Source organism: Larus michahellis, chromosome 6, assembly GCF_964199755.1.
Source record: "Larus michahellis chromosome 6, bLarMic1.1, whole genome shotgun sequence".
NCBI lineage: Eukaryota > Metazoa > Chordata > Aves > Charadriiformes > Laridae > Larus > Larus michahellis.
In genome coordinates, this window is record NC_133901.1 from 51,358,419 (window position 1) to 51,381,057 (window position 22,639).

The following is a 22,639-nucleotide window of genomic DNA, read 5'->3' on the forward strand; positions in this document are numbered from 1 at the left end:
GGAGTGCCGGGGGGGCTCCCTGCCCTGGGCTGCCAGGAGCCCGAAGGCACTGGCACCATCCAGCACGGTGGGGAAGCCCGAGCCAGGAGAGGCTCGACCTTCCTGCCGCAGTGGGTGCCCGCAGGCAGGGAGCAGGGAGGGTGCTTGTTCTCCCCTTTGTACTGTGTCTGCAGGCTCCGGCTGTCCTGAGGAGCCAGGCATTTGATTTGTAAGTGAGGAACAGAGATGGCTCCTCCAAACCTCAGGCCCCTGTTTCAACTTGGGCTGCCTCGTGCTGGCGCTCCCAAGGATGCTCGCCTGGCCCTCGCCTGGGCTGCTGGTGCTTGACTTCTGAGCCTTCAGACGCAGGTTCATGCTCTCAATAACCAGACAGGCAGAAGCCTTAAAGGGATTGTGCCAACTTTTATTTTATTTTATTATCTTTTTTGGAAATGGGATTTGGAGAAGGGGAGGGAAGGAGATGTGCAAGGGGGAGCTGATTGTTGCAAAAGGGGAGGCTTTGGATGTACACTGGCAAAGGTGTTCCTGTCTGACTGGAAATGACTGAAGCAGTAAAGCATGACAGGCAGGACACTGCCTCGGTGGGTGTGCTTGCTTTACAGGGTTTTTGGTTTTAAGGTCTACTTTGTAGGTTATTTCCTGTACAAAACAAAAAAGCCTATTTTAATGTCTATATATGTATTTGTATATATATGATATATATATACACACACATAATTTATATCCTTACAACTCCCAGTTCCTAAAGGCTTCAAGTCTGAAGGGCCATGCACATATCTGCATTATAAAGAGAGTTGCCAATTGACTGAGACAAGGCTTTCCTTACTGGCTGTGTGATAAATAAGTGGGCAAGACGCCTCTAACTGAAGCCTCGCATGTGTGCAGGTAGAAGCAGTCAGCCGAGCACCGAATGGCGTCCCCCACGTTGCCCTGTCCCTGGCTGTTCCCTGCAGGGCTGGTGTCTGGCTGCCCGTGCTGTCCCAGGGATCTGGGGAGCTCACCCCTGCGGGGCTCGGAGGGGCAGATAGAAACACACTTGGTTCTGCGGTCCCTGGGTTAGGCACCCCGCACGTTGGGGCTCCTACTTCCCCATGGGGCTTCCAGTAGACTGTTTTGGTTTCTTTACCACAAAGGAGGAGGTTTGGTGGGCAAGAGGGGAAGGGGTTTGGGAGGGGAAAGACAGTCAAAATTCACCATACAATAGTTAGACAAATCTTCATGGAGGTCCGTCTGCCTGCTCGCCGCTCGCTCTCGCTCTCTCTCACTTTCTTGCTCTCTCGTGTTCACTCTCATTCTCTGCAGGACGTACGCTGTTGTAGGGCTAAAGGTCTCCTTTTGTCAGGCTAAGGTCAAGTCCCTGGTTGGCGGAGGGCAGCCCTTCATACAGGCCTGTCCACGGCGTATTGGCAAGGGCTCAGGTTGGAAGCTGCCGTCTGCACAGCCGGGTAGGTGAAGTTAGCATGCTGCTTGGCCTTCAGCCGCAGGCTGGCAAGGCTGGAGTTGCATGTGTCCCTGTACATGTAGGGGCTGGCTGTGGAGGCGTAAGGACAGGCACTGGATGAGACAGCGGAGTTGAGGCTCGGGCTGTTCAGGTTGTTGATGTTTCCCAGGTTGTTGAGGCTGGAGGCCGGTACCCCGGTCACTGCAGAAGGGACCATGGATGAAGGCATGGTCATCGAGGCGATGGAGCTGGGTGGGGAGAACATGGGCTGGGAGGAGAGGGGACTGACGTTCATGGAGTTGAAGAACGGGAAGCTCTTGGCCGAGAGGGGGCTGGTGGCGAGCCCCTTGGTGGCCCAGTTGTTGTAGGAATAGCTGGAATACATGTCATCGTAAGGCTGCATCAGTCCGTTGAACTGGGCCCCGAAGCTGTTCTTGCACAGTTCGGCCTGTTGGTTCCTCTCCCGTTTCCTCCACTTAGCTCTGCGGTTTTTGAACCAGACCTGTGAGAGAGAGAGGGAGGGGATGGGAGTTGTTCTGGGCTGTCCCTGGAAGGGTGTCTTTGCCCAGCAAGGCGAGAGCTGTTGAAGGGTCGGGGTTGCTCCCAGGGAGCTGGGAGGCTGAGCATCAGGAAAGGGTTGCAGCAAGATGTCTGGGCTGCAGGGTCACCTCCCAGGAAGAATCACCACCTAGATCAAAACCCAACCACTGCCATTTAACAACGTAGAGAATAACTCACCTCACTCAACAAATGGATGCCCTTTATATAGGGCAAAAGGGACGAAATACTTGCTGTATTTCCAAGTGACTACAGCCCATGAGGAGGGGTTGGGGTTGTGTCTCTTGAGAGAAAACTATTTTAGGGATGTGGTTTGAGAGGTGCTGAGTGGAGGAAATAACCTCTCTCGTTTTGACTTCACCTCAGGACCAGCTTGGGGTGGGCCATTAGAAGTCTGTCTTCTAACAGGAAAATCTGTTAGTGTTGGAGGGACTCAAACAATATAATTTCCTAGAGCGTGGAAGCTGCTGGAAGGCTATTCATAGTGCTGCTAACTCATATTTCTAGTAGCAGAGAGAAGCTCTCATTCCAGCTGGAGCCCTGCCATGATATGCCTGTGACTGCACAGTGGTTTGGGAACCCCAGCAAGGCTAAGGCTGGTGGACAATGGCACTGCAAGGAAGGGGTCTGCTGGGTCAGGGCAGCCAGCTGGTGGGGCTCTGTGGGGCAGAGCCTGGTCTTCGCATCTCCCTGTGTTATTGAAGGTGGCACTGGATGGGGAAGGCACCACCAGCACGGCATATGTGTGTGGCTGGATGTGTCAAATCTCAGGTGTAGAACCTGATGAGGTCTTTTCAAGAGATGGGGAAATTTTCTAAGGCCCCTAATTCCTTCCTTAGTTTGGGGACAGCTTGGTGGCTTGTACCACAGCCAGCTTCCTCCCCGCGAGCTTGGGCCTGGGAAGGTGGAAGGGCTGAAGTCCTACCCGGACTCGTGCCTCTGTCAGGTTGGTCCAGACTGCAATCTCCTCCCTGGTGCTCATGTCTGGGTAACGGTTTCTCTGGAAAGTGGCTTCCAGCTCCTGGAGCTGCTGGCTGGTGAAATGCGTCCTCTGCCTCCGCTGCTTCTTCTTGAGCGAGCTGTCTTCAGGGTTGGAGTCGTCCGTCTGGTTTTGCTGGGACTTCTCAGTGTCTGTGTGAGAAACAGAGACGGGAGAGATCCCCTGACTTAACTCAGGGGCTTGGATGCATTTGGGGAGCCCATCCTTGGGGCAACCAGCACATGCTCAGCGAGGTCCCCCTCCGCTGTCGCCACCAGCAGCTGCAGCTGCACCCACAGGAGTGGTCTCGTCTCCCTCCCTCACCCTTCCGAGCAGGCATCCATCCTGCACCAAAACCACTGGACCCTTGCTGCAGCACGGCTTGCCATCATTTAACTGCTGTAACGGATGTCAGCTTCTAAGTGACTGGATTTGGATTCTCCAAACTTCCAGTCTCTGGTTTTCATTTGTCGCAGTTAAGATGGGCGACAGTGGCAGAACTTGCCCAGGCCAGCAGTTTCCTACTCTGCTTTAGAACTCCCTGCCTCAGGCGCCCTTTAGAAAAACTGATCGGAAATTGCCACTTATGACACAGCAAGGTGCCAGTGTTAGTAAGCTGAGGTTCTTAAATTAACTAAACCCGAGGAGCACAACTTTTAGCCTTCCTCCCTTCTTACTCCTCTACCTTCTTATTTAGGTGCACATATTTTTATTTTTAAAAAGTAGGGAAAAGGCCTCTCTTAGACCTTACCATGAAGTACTCCAGCATCTCCATGTCCTTCTGCCCCTGCCCTCCCTCCTCACTTGGGAGATCCCTCTTCTAGAGGCAGTGTCTTTCACTTCGTTGCCCCTTAAATGAACATCTTGAAATTCTCCAGTGCTCGCACTGGTGTCTAACTGAAAAGCACAGCTCAGCCTCCTCCTAGGCATTAAGGCCTTAACGCTGAGCTTTGGGCTGTGGTGGCTGGAGGTGGGCACCCAGGTACTTCCATGTGCCCCGGCCTCTCCTGGTACTCCGCAAACAGGGGCAGAATGCAAATACAAATATCTTCCATCATCAAAAGAAAATGTCGCATTTGAGCACTTGGGCAATCTGTGGGGGACAACTACAGGGAGGAAAGCTACAGCTCATGCTTAATTCCGCTGGGAACGGAGACAAGTCACCGTTGAAGAAAATGATTCCTGGGAAAAGAAATAATATCTGATGTTCACCTCCTCTTTCCTCCGAACTAGAAGCAAGGTGAAGCAGTTCAAACTGAAAATCAGGTTTACAGCAGGGAGAGGAGGTGTTCTTTTACAGTGGGAAATACTCAGCTAAGCTAAGTATAAATTATTGCAAACAGTTGCCAAACTGTTGCATCTGGGAGAAGAACCTTCAAAAAAAATCCTGGCATCGCTCCGCTGAGATTCAGATTAAAAGGATTTTTTGTTTGGTTGTGGTTTTTAAGTGGAAGCTAGCTTAAAAAACTTCAAAGTCCAGAAAAATCCAAACATGGAAGGTGTCTTTTACAGCCCCTTAAAAAGCAGGGAGGCAAGAAAACAGTAACCTGGAGTGCAGCTGGGCGAGGACAAAAAGGGTTCCTCAAGCCAGATGCATGTGCTCTGGAAAAATATGCCCCATAAAAGCTACATGGAAAAGAGAGAGCTTAAGAGAGGCTAAAAAGGACCTCAACCCTGACGGAAAAAGGACTCTGCTGCAGGGCAGTGCTGTACCCAACAGCAGGTGCTTTAATGGAGCCTGGCCCTGGGAGATGCTCCTGTCCCAGGAACCTGGTGCCACTACCCTGTTCCTGTGGTAGCGTGTTAATTCAGAAACCTCCCCCCGCTGTTCCTGGGAAAACCCTCCTTGCTCCTGCCTTCCTCCAAAGGGAGGAATGCTGGAGTCACAGCGAGCATTTGCAGAAGAGGCACTCGCTCTTTGAGGCGGAAAGCCTGGGTGCAGTCCGTAAAGGTTTGTTTCTATGGGAATTCGTTGCATTGACTGAAGCAACGTGGTTCCCCACAGGCTCCCCAGCAGCTGCCTCCGCTTCTGTGGCACATTTAATCCTATCGACCAGCAGGAAAGCGAATGCAAGGAGAGCGAGCTGCCTATCGCTCACAGCAGCGGGGCACAAGCTGGTTCTGCTGAGCAGGAAGGTGCCGTCTCCTGTTCCCAGTGCCAGGACCAGCTTGTGTTTCCATCCAGTATGTACCTGCCTGAGAACCTTCCCACTGCACTCTTGAAACAGGCGAAGCCATAAGACCTGACAAGTGGAACGGTAGGAGCTGGCTGTGGTCTTGTGGTTCTCTCCTCCTGCCCATGAGCATCTTCATGTGGGGATGCCACATTCAGCAGAACTCTTGGAAGCGTGCTCTTAACGTGGATCTTTTTTGTAGTAATTCTTGCCAAGGAGGTAAATCTGATTTCTATAGCTCTGTGCTCTAAACCAGTGCTGGAAGAGGGAGATTCCCACATTATTCATCCCTAAAACAGATTAAAAGGGGAGTGATGCCACCACGTCTGAGCTAGTTATTAGGAATGGCTCAGATGAAGGGACACTTGGTTTGTTTGTTCACCTGCTAAGTCTGGGTTAATTAAGAGCCTGATGCTTATGGGGGATATTTTCCCACAGGAGCCCCTGACAAATGCAGATTTTGGAAGGGGCTGCTGCGAAGCAGGAGGCTGTGCCCTAATCCGGAGCTCCTGCTCGGGACTGCCCTTCTTCATGCAGGAAGAAACTATACCAAGAGGGAAGGAGAATGGAGCGAAGGTACTGCTGACTTATGGGCTGCATCTGGGTGGAAGAGCTCACACAGTATGTTGCATCTTCTGGTGTAGAACTTTCTACAAATCTTGTGAAGTCCAAGGAGGTGTAGGAATCCTGACATTGAGCCTGGGAAAAATCTCTGCAGCTACATGTTCCTCCTATTGTCCCCTCCGTTTCCATTCCTGCTACCTCTGGCTCTTCCTGAGCATTGCTTACAGGGAGTGTCATCTCCATTTCTGCTTCTTTGCAGCAAGATGGACCCTGTGGGTGCCCTGAATCCATGCTGAGGAGCAGAATATGGGGAGATCCAGGGCAGTTCCTCACCTCCTCCCTCCTCACCCTTGCTCTCCCCCTGACCTGTGCTGCCTGATGAAACCTAATAGAAGGGGGTGTCACCAACCACAACACACCATCGGAGGACACTGGGGATCTCCAAGAGCTGGGCCCAGTCACGCAAGGTTTGTGCTCCTTTCCTTGGGATCTCTTACTCTGCAGATGAAGGAAGCAGAGCTAAGGAGGAGAAGGGGAGTGGCTGCTCTCTTGAGGAGAGGCAAGAAGTGCCAGAAGTGCAGCCCTGCCCCATCCCACGCAGACCTTCATGGCATTCTCTGCTCTGCCTGACACTGATGACACGTAGCTGCCATCAGCCTCTCTGGTGCGAAGGCACAAGCTGCCAGCCTGTGCGTGCAGGTAGCGCTGGCAAACACCTACCTCCCAGAACCATTTTATTTCTAGACCGTTAAAGACAGCGGGGAGTGACGTAGCCAGGCACCCAGCGTTTATTGTCAACCCAAAATAGGTTGTGGAATATATCTCGTGCACGTTCGCCCACTCAATGAAACGACTGCGGTCATAGCTGGAATTAGCTGCTCACGCCTAATGGAAAAAAAAGTCAGCTCCTAAATTGGCAGTTCTGCGGCGTGCCAGGGTGGGCTTGATCGGGAAGGCCACTTGAATGGAGACGACCGCCGTGCATCCAAAGCAGCTGACAAGGAGCCGCTGAGCTTGGGGATGTGCCCAACTAAGGTACGCATGCGGTGGGGAATTCGGCGGGTGGATTCTCTGACCATAGTTATCCCAGCGTAACTCCCTTTATGATATTTACTCTGGGGAATTTTAATCTGCGTCATTATGCTTATTAGCTTTTGTACACGAGTGAGCCTGGAGTCTTTACGCGGAAGCAGCCATCTGTACCGGGCCCTCGCCTCTCCTCGCGCTGGCAGTGGCAGCTTTGCATTGTCCTGCCGTGTCCAGAGCAACAAGGGATGGAGCAGTCACGGGACAGACGCAAAATCCAGGGGAAGCCACAGCATTTGGTGGCTGATTTCTGAGTAGGTGTGAATGGTGGTGGTTTCTTCTTCAGAGCTGGATAAAGAATGTGGCTGGCTTGGGGCTTGTCCAGCCTTCGGGAATGGTCAGAGGCATCTTCTTGGGACAGGAAGCATTGCACGACGGCACAGGTGACCAGGCTTTTCAATTAAAGCAGGGGCAAGACAGTGGTTTCTCTTCCTTCTTACTGCCTGAACCAGGAAAATTCAGCCCAAGGTTAACCCGTATCATGGAAAGTTTCAACCTAAGCAATTTAAATGGAGTTTTTAAAAAAATCAGGGGGTAGTTTATAACCAGGTGTAGCCTTCTGCGCCTTGGATGAGATTTCCCATGTTGTGGGGAGAGCTCTCCTGCTCTGGGGACCCAGATTAGGTGAATACAATAAAATTTTGGTTGGGCAGTGACCCGGCTTGCCTGACTCCTGCCAGCCATGGGCTGTGCCCTCTGTCAGCGGTGGCTTCCTGCAGCTGGGGCCAGGCAAACCCATCACTAGGATGGTGCTCTCGCCCTCCCGATGGCTGTCATTGCGATATGCACCCCTATGTCTTCCCCATGCCTACTGGCATGGCCGTGCCACCGCGGCACTGTGCTGGTTCACGGTATGAGAGGAAGCTCAGTGTGCCCCCAGAAGGACTGCAGCCAGCTCCTGCATGCCACTGGCCACCCGGATTCACCCGCAAGGATGGGTCAGGGCCTCTCTTGCACTCACCGCTGTGGTCCTGCCCTTTGCAGCTGTGTTCGTGTTGAGGGGTCCCAGAGTCCGAGAGAGACAAGGCTGGGCTGCGAGCCTCTGCGTCTGCCAGCAGGTTGAAATCCATGGGGCAGGGATGGGTGGCGGAGGAGGAGGAATCTGAAAAAGCAGCAAGGGTGATTAGGGAGATGAATCTCTGTGTGTGGTTTCTCCCCACCCCCTCTAAGAGGGACTTGCCAACCCTTGAGGAAAGGTCTAGGAAAAGCAAAGGATCCCTGTGTGATCCTTGGACCCCTTTGAGTTTCCTGGCTGGAAAATGGACATGCCGGGCTTTCTGCTGAGCTTCCCTATAAATCAAAGATCATCTAGTGACACTTCTATTTGCAGCCTTCAGAGAAAGAGCCTCCAATTTATAGGTGACATTCAGACTGAAATAGCAACGCCAGGAGCATGCTGTGTAACGGAGATCTGAGGAAGTGGTTCTGGGCCAGCCAAGGGCTGTTAGCACCTTCCCCAGACATCCCACCTCTCCCATCCTCCCTGCCCAGCTTCCCTCCTCTTTCTCTCTCCCTTCTCCACAAACAGTAGAGCCCAAGTAAAGCTTTCCAGAGAGCACTAATGCCGATGTACATGCACACATCCCAGAAGAAAAGCACTCCTGTGCGTGGCACTGATAGGAAGGCACTTCTGCCTGCACAGCCGCTGCCATCAGCAGGGACCCAGGCAGTACAAGTGGACTCCTTTAGGGTACATAAGGATCCCTGGAGCCTGAATTAACACGGGAATCGCATTACACACCCTTGGGTGCCCGGCAGTGAGTGATCCTGGCTGCAGCAGCAGCTCACTTCCAGCCTTAGGTCATCCTGGCTGAAGGCTCCCGGTGTCCCCTCAAGTGACCATCCTGTGCCCGTGAGCCACCTCCCCTGGCTGAAAGCATCCCAGCTGGGAAGCTGGCAGTGCTGCTCCCCACACCAGCAGACACCACTGGGACTCCTCTACCACTTCTTTCCACACCTCTCTGTCCCATGATCATTCTCATCACACTCTTCTCGGGGCGGGTGGGGGGGGCCCTGCACCCTCCACCTGTACTGCCCAGAAGAGCTCGGCTGAGAGCACCACTTTATTCTGGACCATGCTGGACACTCATGAAGAGGCAGGCACAAAGCAGTAAGTGCTACAAGCCTAGCCACATCACCATGGAAAGGTGAGCTGGCCCTGTGTTAGCCCTTAACCTGAGTTTCGGATCATAACCCTGCCATACGCGGGATGATGCATTGCCACCAATGCAGGTGTAATGGCTCCCACAGGCTGGACCGCTTCGAGGGGACCACTGCAGCTCCTGAAGCTCCAGTCACCCCAGCTAGTACCTCACCTTCTCAGTGAGGGAGCCTCTCGCTCCAAAGCACAACAGCAGCTGAGGCACCATGCTGGGATCTGGGACCCCTGGGTTTAGGGGGTTTGGACCAGGCATTTGGGACTCCCAAACTGCAGGTGGCGGACAGTTGTGAAGACTGGATTCTAGCTGGTGAAGGACTGCCTGGCCCCTCAAATCCACGTGTGTCAGGGATGGAGCCTGCTGAAGGCAGTATTTCGTCTGGACTGCGCTAGCATTTAGACATGTAAACAAGAGATTAATCACATAGCTGTTGCACCTCCTTTGGAGGTGGATGACAGTGACTAAGAATGTATTTTCAGAGCTGTCTAAAGCCTCCTGTCAATTTGAGCGGGGCTGCGACCAGCGCCCTTGGCAAGGCTGCCCCCCATACCTGCAGCATGCTTCCCAGGCCGTGGCGAGAGGGCAAGGAGCCATTTCTAATGGCTATCCGCCTGGTTTCTGCAGCAGATCTCACTCACAGAACCCCCAGCAGCTTCCCCTCACTCTCCCCTTCTCTTGACCTCCATCCCCAGCCTTTCCTGGATGCCGATGAATCTGTCTCGACACTGGCCTCAATCAGAGCTCATCTAATGAAGGGACCCTGTGCTGGTTTCACCGTCCTTTGCCTTGCTCCGGGCTTCTCCTCTCCTATGGGAGAGAAGTGGCCAGGGCTCCATCTTTGCCGTGAGGCTGGTTTCCATTTCCACCTCGCTGCGAGCCTGACCTTTGATGTCCGCTGGCTGTGCAAGCTCCTGGCAGCAGCAGGGCACAGCCCTGTTGCTTTTTGCCATGTGTACGTACACGAAGTGATGTGACAGGGGCTGTGTTTTCTTTAATACCTTTGCATGGAGTAGGGGGAGTCCATCTGCTGCTGATATTGCTGTGGCTTTTAGCATTACTCTCGGAATTATGCAGAAACGCGCAGTGAATTAATTCCATGGATTAAGTCTTGATTAAGATGTGTGTCACTTTGCTGTCTCAGAATTTATTAAGAGCCCTTCTTGAGGCGGCGGCAGATGGAATTTCTGCCCAATGTTTGTAGATGATAATTTCCCCTCTTCTACAGCCATTTGCATATGATTGCATCTGTCAAGCACAATTTCCTCTCTTCTAGGGCTTGACTCTGTACTGGACCAGATTTAAGGAGGAATTCAGACTCCTGCCTTGCTGTAACCGAAGGCCAGTGTCCTCCTGCGCAAGGTCCTGTTTGCTTTGGGACTCTTTTTGCACATCTTGCGTTGCTTTCATCTGTGCAAACTAGAGTGGAGATGGGAAAACCAGGGAAGAGTATTTCACAGCTGGTTCCATAGGTGTAAATGACAACACAAGGTTCACGGCTCGGGGGAACCCAGACCCGATATTGGAAATTCACGCCCCATCCTGAAGCAGTCCAGTGTAGCGATTACAAGGTTGATCCAAGCCGCTGGGCACAACATAGTGTGCTTGCCCTGCCTCAGAGATGCAGTGGGCACCTAGATTAAAACTGGTTTTAAACCGTGGCCCATATTCAAGTTGAAACTGGGACTTGTGGCTCAGAGCAAGTTTGCTTTTTGAACTGAATTTAAAACTAGGAGGATTTCAGAGAGGAGACCTTGTATGCATACGTGTAATTCCATACCTATTGCATGCGCCCCACATGGTGGCACCAAGGAAAGCCTTCTCAGCTCGCTGTGAGCAGGTCATGGAGAAGCAAAAGCAAAGGGAGAGGGGGATCTGCTCAACACAGGTATGAAGGACCACAGGAAAAGCCTGTGATGGGGACAGCATGTGAGCTCTGTACCAACGTTTTTACCCAAAGGCAACCCCATGCCACTGACACAAAAGGCTGTAGGTATTATTCTAGATTATACAGCCCTTTTGGATTTAATTAAAGGAGCTTTCTTCCACATTGGCTAGATCTCGCTGTAGGCAGAGGCACGTAGGCATTTAGAACGCTAAACCTTCATGGCATTTCAACTAAGTTGTTTGCCTGGTCTCAGGGAGTTACTGAAATCGGCATCTCAAAAACGTCTTTAGAAAACATCAAAATTGTCATCTCCATCTGAGTCTTCAATCTCACTTTAACATAAAAGAATGGTTTCTTTAGGGACAGCTCCTGTACTAGTAACATGCAGCCATGTTTGCTCAGGGGTTTCAGGTTTTGTAAAACTAGCCTCGGCTCCTCGTCTGCTCCAGCACCGGTACCTCCTTCCATCGATGCATGTAATTGCTCCCAAGATAAAGGTTCCCAAATCTGTAACAAACATGCCTTTTCTTCCAGTCCCTACCTGTGCGCATCCTCTCCCTGGCTCCTGTGCGATGGTGCCAGCGGATGGGGAGCTGCCGTCCCTGCCCCACAGGCATGGTGGAGGGCAGGGGGAAGAGAGTGGCTCTGGCTCTAGGCTTTTTCTCCTTTCAGATTCACCCCCTTTCTATTTCTGTGTCAGTGCCAGGCTGCCCAGGCCAGGGCCATTGGGGCTGGAGGAGGAGGGCACTTCTACATGAGGAGGGCAACCTTGTTTACACAAAAAAAGCAAGCGAGGGTCCCTGTGACCTCTCTCCTGGATCTCAGTAACACGCCGCTCCATCACCCGGGAGCAAAGATGCCTTTGCTTGGTTTTTTGTTTTTTGTTTTTGTTGGTTTTTTTTTTTGAGGGGTGGGAAGGAAACATAAAGGCTGACTTCGAGCCAAGTAAGGCTAATTATAGTGGCGGCTTTTGTGATGTGGATGTTGCCCGCTGAGCGCTGCCTTCAGATTGACAAGCGTGTGCTGCTCGGCTCCCTGCGCTGCCATCAGGGAGCAGGCTACCTGCTGAACCTGCTTTGGCAGGTTGATCTGGAGGGGAAAAGCTGTCTCGGGTTGTTTTAATGTTATTTGGCTTCCCATGGGCATGTAGGGATGCTTCAGCAGGGGCCTGATACTTGGGATCCCTCGGCAGCAGCACTCGGACCACTGGTGACCTACAGGTAGGAGGGAAGCCCAGCTGGCCCAGCTCTCTCTGGTGGACCTGTGAGTTTCCCCCACTGCCTTGCACCTCCGGGCCAGGACCACAGTAGCTGCAGCCTCCCCAAAAGCCTTGGGATTGCTGGTTTCCATAAAGGGTTCAGGGTTATCCCTCAGGCCAGAAGGTGCTCTGCAATCAGTTGGAGGGGAAGTGATTTTCTTTCTTCCATCCCCTGAGGTGAAGGTGTGATGTTACACTGGATGTTTTAGGGTCAGAGCTGTCTCTTCCTGCTCCATCAATCCCAGAAGTCAAACTGCTGGGAGTAACTAGATTCCCGATGGAGTCTGGCCGATTGCTTCACCCCTCTTGTGCTCACGTCCCTGTGTGTTGGCAACTTTTAGCAGAGATAAACATTTGGGACTCTATTTAACTGTACCTTTTCAGGAAGGTGATCTGCCTCTGTACTTTGGTCCCCAGGAGGAGCTGAGCTAAGGTGGAGCACCCTCTGCCCCATGTCGAAGGGGAAGGGGCTGAGGCTGTGCCTGTCCCCTCCTGGAAGAGCATTTTGTTCTCCAGATACATGCATTTGTTCGGGGGATGGTGCCATCTGAGTTCCCGCTGGCTGCGATTTCAAGTGCCACAGCACGCACAGCACATCAATCGCATGGCGACACAAGAGGCAGGCCTCTCTTTGCCGGCCGACAGGAGTGCTGCCTGCAAGGGCTCTCTCCCTGCAGCTAGAAAGCTAAAAGGATGGGATGCAAGACAAGAGTTAATCTTCGTTTCCTCAAGACTATAGAAATACAACGATGGGGAGACCAGGGTCACCCACTGCTAAACATCTCAGCGTAGCTTTAAGTCTCTAATCTTAATGGAATTGCAGCAGGAACCGAGCGCGACCATTAATCACTGGAAGATAAACAGCAGCAGCCAACCGGTGACCCAGAGCAGAGAGCCATTACGGGACAGGAGAGCGAGCCGCCTGCCTCCAAAAACTTCAGGCTGTGCACAGCCCCAGGCTGGCTGAGCAGCGCTTTTGGGCGCGCACTCAGAAATGGATCATCGACCTCCAGCAAGGGCTGAGTCACAGGTTATAATAAACTTTATTTCTCCATTTAGGCCTTGCACTTGGGCATTAACCCCTGAGCTCCGGCGCTGGGTGGTTTCGTAGCAGTGTGTGCTGCTTTGAAGCCTGGAACGTGGTTTGGGGTTGGCTTTTTTTTTCCTCCCATCAGCAGGAATTGCCGAAGCTCCCTGAGGCACTTGGTATCTTATTGTCATTGGAGCAAGTTGCTTGGCTTGGTGGGCAGTGCCCCACACGCGGTGTGGGCTGCGAGAGCATCGCCGGCACCGTGTGGTGCCATGCAAACCGCAGCGGCACAGGCTGGCTTTCTGAGGAGGGCGTCCAGGCTGTTTCCACTCTCTTCTCTTCTTATGCGCGGCTCCAGGGAGAAGTTCCTGATAACGCATGGCGGGGAGAGGATGGGGAGATAAAGGTGCTGTCGCTGACTTGGCTTATGATGTAGGTAAAACCAGTTGGCTGTTCTGGGACTCCATCCTTCATCTCAGAAATAACGTTAATAAGCCTGTCTGAGCTGGTAGAGGCAATGAAGCAAAATTTCTTTAAGTGCTTCCAGATCCTCAGATAAGAGGTGCTAGGGAAATGCTCAGCCTTGCTGGACACTGCCTAATGCATTCCCTGGGGGCTGGCGGCAGCCTGCAAGGTGAGAGCAAGCTGCCCGCTTCCTCCGCTTTGACAGGAGCCTCCAGCTGCAGAGGAGGGCGAGAGCCGAAACCCCTGCTCTGGGCGGCAGAGGGTTAATAAACCGCCTGTATTCCAGAGGATTATCACAATGGAAACGTCCCAAGGATTGACAGCTCCATACCCATGTCCGCAGCAAAAAAAGCCCACAATGGAATGTGTCCCGTTTGCTTATTTGATGAGCCGTACCATGCCCCTGTGCCGGGGAAGCGCTCTGATGTAACCATGCCCCGTACACAGCGCATCGTCCTCCTCGACGGGTGCGTCTGCGTCCCCCAGACCAGATCGGTGCAGACCCCACTGAGCTAAAGTGTGGGGGTCTGCAGGGACAGGGCGATGTGCTTGGGCTTGGCTTAAAGCAAGCTATTTGCATTAGTATCTTTGGACCCCAGTGCTGCCCTTAGCCTACCTGGATAGTTTTTGAAATGGCACCCAGAATTTGGAAATGAAGAGCTAATCCTAACACAGAAGGAAAGTCCAGCCAGACCTTCTGCAAAGCTGGTTTTTTCCTAAACTAAATGTTCATACTTCTTGCATTCTTGTAAGACTTGCACTGTAGGTCTTCCCATGTCCATTTGGGCTTCTAGTATCCCTTGGATGCTCTGCCTCAGTGGGGCTTCCAGCACCTTGGCTCCATCAGCCAGGACTGGGATTTTCTTTCTGACAGACTATGCAGTTATATTAATAAAGTCATGCTTTGGTATAGCTTATTTTGTTTGTTAGGCATCTGGAACAAAATAAATCAGCAAAGGCACAGGTTTGTCCAAACGAATTGTGATTGCATAAAGTTGCTGGCATGGCGAGGCTTCATGGTGCAGGAGCGCTGGGAGTGGGAGCATGGTCTGCAATTCCGGGGCGAGAAAAGTCCTTCAGGGAAATTAATCCCTCTGCTTTGGGGAAGGGAGAAGAGAGGCTGATTTCAGTAAGAAATTCTGCCTGCGAGAATCTTGCAACCAAAACAAAGGACCTGCTGAAGCGGCGTGCCTGGCCCAGGCCTGCCGACCCCCCTGGTCCCTGCCTGCCCTTGCCTGCTCCCACAGCTACGGTGGGATGGCTTCAAAGCATCCCACCCCAGCCCTGCGGGATCTGCCTGCATCTGCACGGGAGAAACAGCCACAGCCTAGGAGGGACCGCGATTGCCCCTTGCACCCGCAAGCTGAGCAGAAGCGGAGCTGGGAGCGAGGCGAGATGGTTGCAGCCTGGGATGCCGGGCAGGAGCGGGAGGCACGGGCAGCCTGCCTGTGGCTTGGGGGCCGGGCATGTGCTGCCTGCCTGGCAGCAAGGCCTGGCATCAGCAGATCGGTATGCGTTGCTGTTATTTATTTGGGCGATTGTATGAATTTGACTAATTATTCCAGCAGTCAAAGGAAACTGGCCTGACTCCCGTGGGGGGCTGCGCTCGCAGCAGCATGGCAGGGTCATTTCTGTATCTCTGCAGCCGTAAAGTTGGCCCATTTTAGGGAGGCTCAGATAGCGAGATCAAGGACTGGGGCTCTGTGACTCCAGCTGCTGTCAGGAGTTTTGTATGCAGATGGAGGGCAGCAGATGACTCAGACGTTACCGAAGATGTAAATGATTCTCACAATTAGTAAACAAGCTCAAGAAAGCCCCTAATCAAGGCGGTGATGCAGGGGGTTGAAGGTCAGGAAGGATCCCGCCATGCCGTCGGCACGTCACACCCTTAGGGCTGGCCGACCCTGGTGCACCGTAGAGCTGCCCGCATCTGCCATCCGTCAGCACTTCTGCTAGAAATCCTTTCTGGAGAAGTTCGACTTGATCATAAACATTTGTTCTGTGACAAAACTTGGCAAAACCGGCAGCTAGAAAGAAGCATTTTGGGGGGGGTGGGAGGTGGTGGTGCTTGATCGTTGTTTTAAAACAACCTGGCAGAGCCCAGAGGGTTGCAGGGCTGCGAAGGAAAAAGCAGCGACTGCTAAGGGTGCTGTGACAGCCCCACCAGCCGCCGTGGCCAACAAGTGGCTCTGTTGGCTAAGGCAACGCGAGCCCAGAAGCGGCTGGCTCGCTCCGAGGGATGTGTTGTCTCACAGCGCAAACCCGCAGCGCCGGAGGGAGCTGATGTCTGCTGCGCCTGGCTGTAAGGTTTCCTGATGATTTGTCTTTTTTTTTTTCTTCCCCCTAAGCAATTTATATTTAATATTTTTTTAAAACTCTCTGGCAGGAAAACCCTTACAGGACACAGGCTGCTGTGAATAAAACAAGCAGATGATCTCAGTCCGCGGTATCCCTCCTCTCTTCCTCGGGATACTGCGGCTGCTAGGGCTAGGGCAGGAGGAGGGCGGCTCCGGGAGGGATGCTGGAGCTCGCTCCCCTCCCCATGCTGCCTTTATGGACCTTGCAACATGCCCTGAAGGTCAGCCTGTTTACCCAGACATTGTTTGAAGGGGACCGAGGGAGGCCATTAGCCCTCCCCACTGCAAACACGGCAGGGTCCGATCCCGCAGTGTTTTGCAAGCGGCCTGTGCTGGCAGGATCGGGCCCGCAGATCGCCTGCTTTCCTCGCAGCCCAGGGTTAAACGGCGTGTATCGGGGGCAAGGCGGAGGAATGGCGGGTGGGCGAGCAGGGGGGGCTGGCGGCCCTCCGTCCCCGCATCCTCTCGCCCAGGTGCCCTGCTCGGGGCCACGGCAAAACCGCCGCATGTCCCTAAATTCAGGGGCACAACAGGCATCGCAAGCAGCAAAACAAGAGGTTTGAATTTCAGGATCCTGAAATGCACTGTGCTGCCTAAGGACTGCGTACAAAATCTTTTTTTCCTTATTTTTTTTTTCACTAAGTCCTTAGTTTTTCCATCTGCTAGAGGCTGCATCCCATGCAGAGCCTTGGGAGGTAGGCAGTTTGGGTGGGTAGGAAAGCAAGCTGCAGAGCACTAATTACTCATCCAGCCTGGCCCTCGGGCGATCCCATCAAAGCGGTCGGGGAGAGAAAAGGGACGGGGCTGAGGGAGAGGGAAGTGAGCTGTCTCGAAACACTGCCGCTTGCTCGGGTCACCCCATCTCCCCTCAGCCGCCTGCCGCGGGGACAGGGACCTTGTCCCCAGAAACACCTCTGCCTCCCCCAGCCCCTGCGACAGCCCAGCAAAGCCCACCTGCAGCTCCTCAGCCTGGGACTAGGGGCACTGGGGCTCTTAAGCACCGTTATTAAAACCTACCCTGCACGAATTAAGCCGCAAAACCTTTTTAAATGGGACACAAAAGCACGTATTGTTCATCGCTTCGGAATTTCTCCCTGGTTAGGTATGGATCCATACCCAGACTGACCTTTATGGCTTGAGTAATTCAGCTTAAAGATTTAGATTTTATTTTTTTTAATCATCCTGATACCTCCAGTCCTCTTTAATGTCTTATTTTATTTTGGAGGAAAACTTCCATGAGTTTACTTTAAAAAATAACCTTGCAATAAATACATACCAGAAAAAAACACAACCAAAAAAAAACCCAAACCAAACCCCAACTTGTAGAACTGGAAATTAGGATATTGTGGCACCAAAAATAAAACTGATGGAACAAAAAGGGAATTTCATGTGGTTTTCATTGTCAAGTCTAAGCTCAGAAACAAACAGGAAATAAAAATGGCTAAAACAAAAGAGATTTCTTTTAAAGTGTGTTCAAATCTAAGTGGGGAGCTGCTTTATTTGGGAGGGACTCTCTGTTTATTTGTTTTTCAGAAAGAGGAGTAAATAAAAATGTCTGCACACAGACAGGTCAATTTGATTTACAGTTAAATCCTCATGCTTCTCACTGGTCATTTATAATTAGCTTTTTTAAGAAAATCAGACTCGCATAAATGCGAGCATTGGAAGGGGGAGAAAAGACGATGGGAGGGAGGGTGCTTCTGCTTGTAATGAGGTTATGGGGAAGAAGGAATGAAGAGGGAGAAGAGAGATGAAAGTAACTGCAAACTCTCCAGTCACCCGTTTTATTTCATCTTTGTACTTTTTCAGTTTTTGCAGGCGGCTCTGCAGGCGCTGAGCCTTCCAGCCCATGCCACCCCACTGAAGCTCCCCAAGTAGCACATAAATATGTTTATTTAATAAGAGTAGTTTGCAGGATCAGAGCTACGTGAAATAGAGCAGCGTACGTGCTCTATCCTACAGACAGAAGTCTTTCTTAGGCTCTCAGGTTTAGGATTGAGGAACTTTTTTGATTGGGGTTTACAACCAGGTGTCTCATTCACAACAGCTCTGAGGGTGATTTTGAGGGGTTAATTTAATGCAGGCAAGACCCAGCTCCCCACATCAGCTGAGATCCTCAGCAGCTACAGCCGCATTAATGCATCTCTGAACACTTTTAACAGTTAAAAAATCAGACGGACAAAATTAATAGCAGCTTCTGCAAATTCAGCTCTGGTTTCCCTCCTCTTTTGCACTAGTTAACAGGGTGTAAATGTTTATTTTCTGGTGGAGCTGCGGTTTGGAAGATAGCAAAGAGCACCGGACAGAGGTTGTATTTCTGGCTCAGATCAGATCAGGTAATTCTGCCAGAGTTCTGTTTCTCCTCTGCACAACAGGGGTATTTCCCTTCGTGCTAAAGCATCCAGAGATCCGCCTATGGAAAGGCTAGGTAGATCCCAAGGACAGACATCGTAAGGTGCAGCTTTTCAGAAATGAGGGGTCTGAGCTTGAACTTGCACCCTGCAAATCAGCAGGAAATTTCCTGTTCAGCGTGCGGAGGACTGGCCCTCTTCCCAAATCTGCCAGGCAATACTCGGACAGCAGTGGAGAGGCAAGAAGGGGACCTCTCTCGCTCGCTCCCCATCTCTTTTTAAAGCTTAATAATAACAGAAATGTTTCTCAGCTTCTGCTCAACTAGATCTCCTAGTTCCTTTCTGAAAACAACTTTTCATATTTAATTGTTGCTGAAAACCAGCAGATCCATCACTAACTGTCCCACAGGAATTTGCGGCTCTGGCCAGCCTGCCGTATCTGTCCTCCTCCGGGGTCAGAGGGAGACAAGGATTTTGAGCAAATCCTTTCCCACAGAAACGACCCCCCTCTGCACTGAGTCCGGCCCCGGTCCCTTATGCTGCGAAGCCTTCAGGAACAGCCTGTGGACTCCCTTAAATGCCCCAAGGAAGCCCAGAGCTAATAACCAGCTTCATTCAATTCCCAGTCACATTATTATCCAATCTGCCAGAGGCATTAATATTCAGAGGTGAGGCGGGAGGAGGGCAGGGGTGCTGGCGAGGGGGAGCCGCACACAAAGGGGAGGAAAGGAAGTGCGGCGAGCTGGCCTCAGAAATCCTCTTTTTCCAGCCGTCTGAAACCCCAGCCCATTTCAGCCCGGTGTTGACAAGTGAGGGTTTTTCCTACACCCTCAGCACTAACTTCGATGCCAGTTGGTGGAGGCTGTCCCCCTGCCAACAGCAAATGCCCAGGCTTGGCACAGCCAAATGCCCTAGGCCCTGGCAGTCCACAGCAAGAGGGGGAGCCTTGCCCCCTCTGCCATTAGGCCCTAAGTAAATAGCAATCTCCCATTTTCAAACAGCTAGATAATCACTGAGCCTGCTTGGAGACGCCACAGCCTCCTGTTTCTGACCGCCCTCCCTCCACGGCCCTGCCGGTCTCATGCCGCTGCCTTCCCGATGCAGGGCGCACAGCACAAAACCACTGGTTCTCCCCATCTGGGACTTCGCTCCCAGCCCAGGTACCTCCCCTGTCCCCAGAGCCGGGGCACATGTGCCAGGTCACGAGACAGACCTCATGGCCCCAGCTCATCTCATCTTCCTTTTGGAGCGGTCTCCTAGATCGGGTTTCTGGCTTTTTCTTTTTGGCAGTCTCCAAAGTCAGCCTCACCTCTCAGTCTCAAGGTTTTGGGTAGCATCTGACAGAGAGAGAAGATGCCACTCTTTTTTGACAATTCTCCATAGGGTACATTAATCAATACTTTTGCAATCCAGTCACAATTTTCAAATCTATTAATTGCCTGAATTAAGTCCCTATAGAAATGTAATAGATATTAAGTGAGGCTTGCAACTCAGGACTACAGGTGGGCTTTCACGTGGGGAGCCTTGGCTGCAGGTCAGGCAAGCCCCGTAATGCCAGTAACAGCAGGAAAAACACCGCCCTTGCCCAGACCCCTCTCCAGGCCGTCAGGGAAAGACATCTCCCCATGAGGGCTCCTTGTAAGGAGTACCGGGCATGGTGTGACCGTCTGCTAATGAAAAATCAAACCCTGCTCTGCTTCTACAGACATTTGTGGAGACTGAAAGCAGCTACCATGCCCTGCTGGTCCCTCAGGAGCCAGCAGGCAGTTCTTTGTCCCTCACAGCAAGGCACCACCGAAGCTTGCACAAACACCCATCCCTCCAGCTCACCGACAGGCCGACGGGCTGGGATGGAGTGAGGGAAGCCAGAGAGACCCTGATTCCATCGCCAAAAAGGTGGTCCTTTCCCTGCCTTTGGAAGGTGGGACAGGAACAGAGATGACACTTCTGAAAGACACCTTCCGGAGCTGTTGCTTTTAGCATCTCCCAACGTTGCAGAGGGGATAGAACCATTTCATCCCTAGCATCCTCCAGGCCACGCACCAGACGTGGAGGACCCACAAGCTTGTCTGGGGGATGCCAAATTCCCCTCTTTGCCTTCAGCATTAGCCTCCACTTAGGAAATGCACAGAACATGGGCCCATCAGTTGGGAGGATGCGTCCCTCTAAGGCGAAAGAATGGGGAGGCAGCTGAGGGACTGGGTTTGATTCCTGCACCGCCAGCTCACAGCATCAGCCTGCCGCGGTGGCTGGGGGCTCCCACCCGGGCTCTGCCAGGCCCTGGCCCTGCAGCGGCGTGCCTCTTTCCGTGCGGAGCCGAGCTCTGCATCTCCTAACCAGCCGGGCCGGATGGGAAAGGTGTGCGGAGCCCTGGGAGCTCCGGCCGAGGGACTGCTCTGGGCTGCCCGGCCCCGGCGGGGACCGGGGGCTGCACGACTCCCGCCAGCGCCTCTGCAGGGGCCTGGCGCTGCTGGCGGGGAAGACACAGTCGCCCCCCCGCCCCCCCAGCCCGTCCCCTCAGCTGTCCAGCCGCGGGGGCGCCGGGAGAGGGGCCGACAGGTGTGCCCCTCTCGGCGGCACCGAGCCCGCCGCCCCCCGGGGCCCCGCTGCCCCCCCGGGGCCGCTCCAGCAGCTGCGGCGGAGCGCGGGCGTCGGCCCCCGCCTTCGGACGCCCTCCCCCGCCAGAGCCGCGGCGAAGCCGTTCCTCTCCGCCGCTCCGAGAGGGAGGACGGGGGGAAGGACAAGGGGGTGCCGCGCTGGCGGGCTGTCCCCTACCCCGGGGCCGCACTCGTTGAGCGGGAAATAGCCCAGGGAGCGGCCGGTACTGGGCTCCGTCGGGCGCCCGCTGCGGTCGGCTGGGCTTCCCGGGCACCCGGCGGGACGGAGGGGCGCCGGTTTGCACCGTGCCCCCGGCGCCGGGGAGGCGGTGGAGCCCCTACGAGTGCCCAGAGGTCCGGCCGCCGGCTCTGCCCGCAGCCTCCCGCCCCGGGCGGCCGCGCTCCGCCGGGGAGGCTCGGAGCTCCCGGCGGAGCCGCCGCGGGGGTCAGCGCTCCCCCCGCTCCTTCCTCCGCAGCCCGGCCGGGTCTGTTATTCCCGGTCGGGCCCCCGGGAGCCCCGGCCGCCGGGGCGCAGCAGCCAGCGGCGTCCCGGGGCAGGTTCGCCCCGTCCGCGGCGGGGGCCGGCTCGCCCTCTCCCCGGCGCTACAGGGAGGTCGGCTCTGCTGTAAACAGGAGCCAGCCCGTTACATAAATATCATTTATCCAACTGTCCAAAAGCCGTCGGGCTGCCTTCCTTTTCCCGGCGACGTCTCCCGCCTCTGCTCCCCGCGCCCTTCTCCCCCGGACCCTGCAGACAGCTGAGCCGCAGCCCGCAGCGCCGTTATTTACAGCGAGCCCCGGCTAATTTAAACAGCCCCTGCCCCGCTCGCCCGAGTGGAAAATGACTAAGTTTAGCAACAGCGAGAGGCTCCGCTAGCGCTTGCCGGGAGAGGCCCGCGGCGGCCCCGAGGGGGCGGCCGGGGCTGCGGCACCCCGGTGGCGGTGGGCTGGGGCCGCCGGGCCCGGCAAGGGCAGAGCGGGGAGGCGCCGCGCCCCGCCGCCGGACGGGCAGCGGTGCCGGCAGCGCCGGGGGGGCAGCTCCGCCGCACACGGCCTCGGGACCCCTTCTGGACGACAGGCTAAGGGCCGATCCGCCCGCTCGCCCCTTGCCCCGCCGGAGGCGGCGGAGCGCGGGCCCCGGGCGGCAGCGGGGCTGCCCCCGCGTTGCCGGTCCGAGCCGCCCCGCCGGGGATGCTCTTGCCCCGCGCCGGCCTGGGAAGGGCAGCGGCCGGCTGGCACCGAGAGGGGCTCACGGAGAAAGAAGGGGAGAACCCCGCCCGGGAGGCCGGGGACGGAGGGACACTTACAGCGGCTCCAGATGCGGGCTCGGCTGGGCGGCCTTAATCCTGCGAGAGGGGCGAAGCTGGCCCCCGCCCCGCGGCCCGGGCTGCTCTGCCGCTGTCAGAAAGTAAATCCCCTCCGGCTCACCGGGCACTCTGCGCCTCGCTGACGGGGCGGGCGGAGGCGGAGGGCGCCGGCCGACTGCCTCCCATTCACCCTGGCCATTCACTTTATGGCGGGCGGCCGGCGCCCCCCGCCAGCTGCACCGGGCGCCCCGCTCCCGCCCGCCCCATTCCAGCTGCGCGCCCGCGGCCGCCCGCCCCGTCCAGCGCCGCCCGCCCCGGCCCCGCCCCCTCTCCCCGCCCCCCCGCACTCACGACGTCCAATCGCCCGCCACCTCATTTGCATCCCGCCCCCCGGACTGGCCGAGGAGGGCGGTAGGCCACGCCCCCCA

At 54.6% G+C, this 22,639-nt stretch overlaps 1 protein-coding gene across 3 annotated transcripts; it reads right to left on the reverse strand.

Moving 5' to 3' along the window:
• Positions 1-384: 384 nt before the first annotated feature.
• PITX3 (paired like homeodomain 3) lies at positions 385-22,476 on the reverse strand. Of its 3 annotated transcripts, XM_074589869.1 has the most exons (5): positions 22,452-22,476; positions 22,212-22,350; positions 7,764-7,904; positions 2,925-3,130; positions 385-1,943 (listed from the first exon to the last, which is right to left on the reverse strand). In XM_074589869.1, the coding sequence occupies exons 3-5, from the start codon at positions 7,870-7,872 to the stop codon at positions 1,380-1,382; spliced, it is 879 nt and encodes a 292-aa protein (XP_074445970.1). In that variant the 5' UTR covers positions 7,873-7,904; positions 22,212-22,350; positions 22,452-22,476; the 3' UTR covers positions 385-1,379. The 3 variants fall into 3 exon arrangements, with proteins under 3 accessions (XP_074445970.1, XP_074445969.1, XP_074445971.1); XM_074589868.1 differs by having other exon boundaries at positions 22,212-22,463; XM_074589870.1 differs by lacking the exons at positions 22,212-22,350; positions 22,452-22,476 and adding an exon at positions 9,960-10,043.
• Between the last annotated feature and the right edge of the window lie 163 nt (positions 22,477-22,639).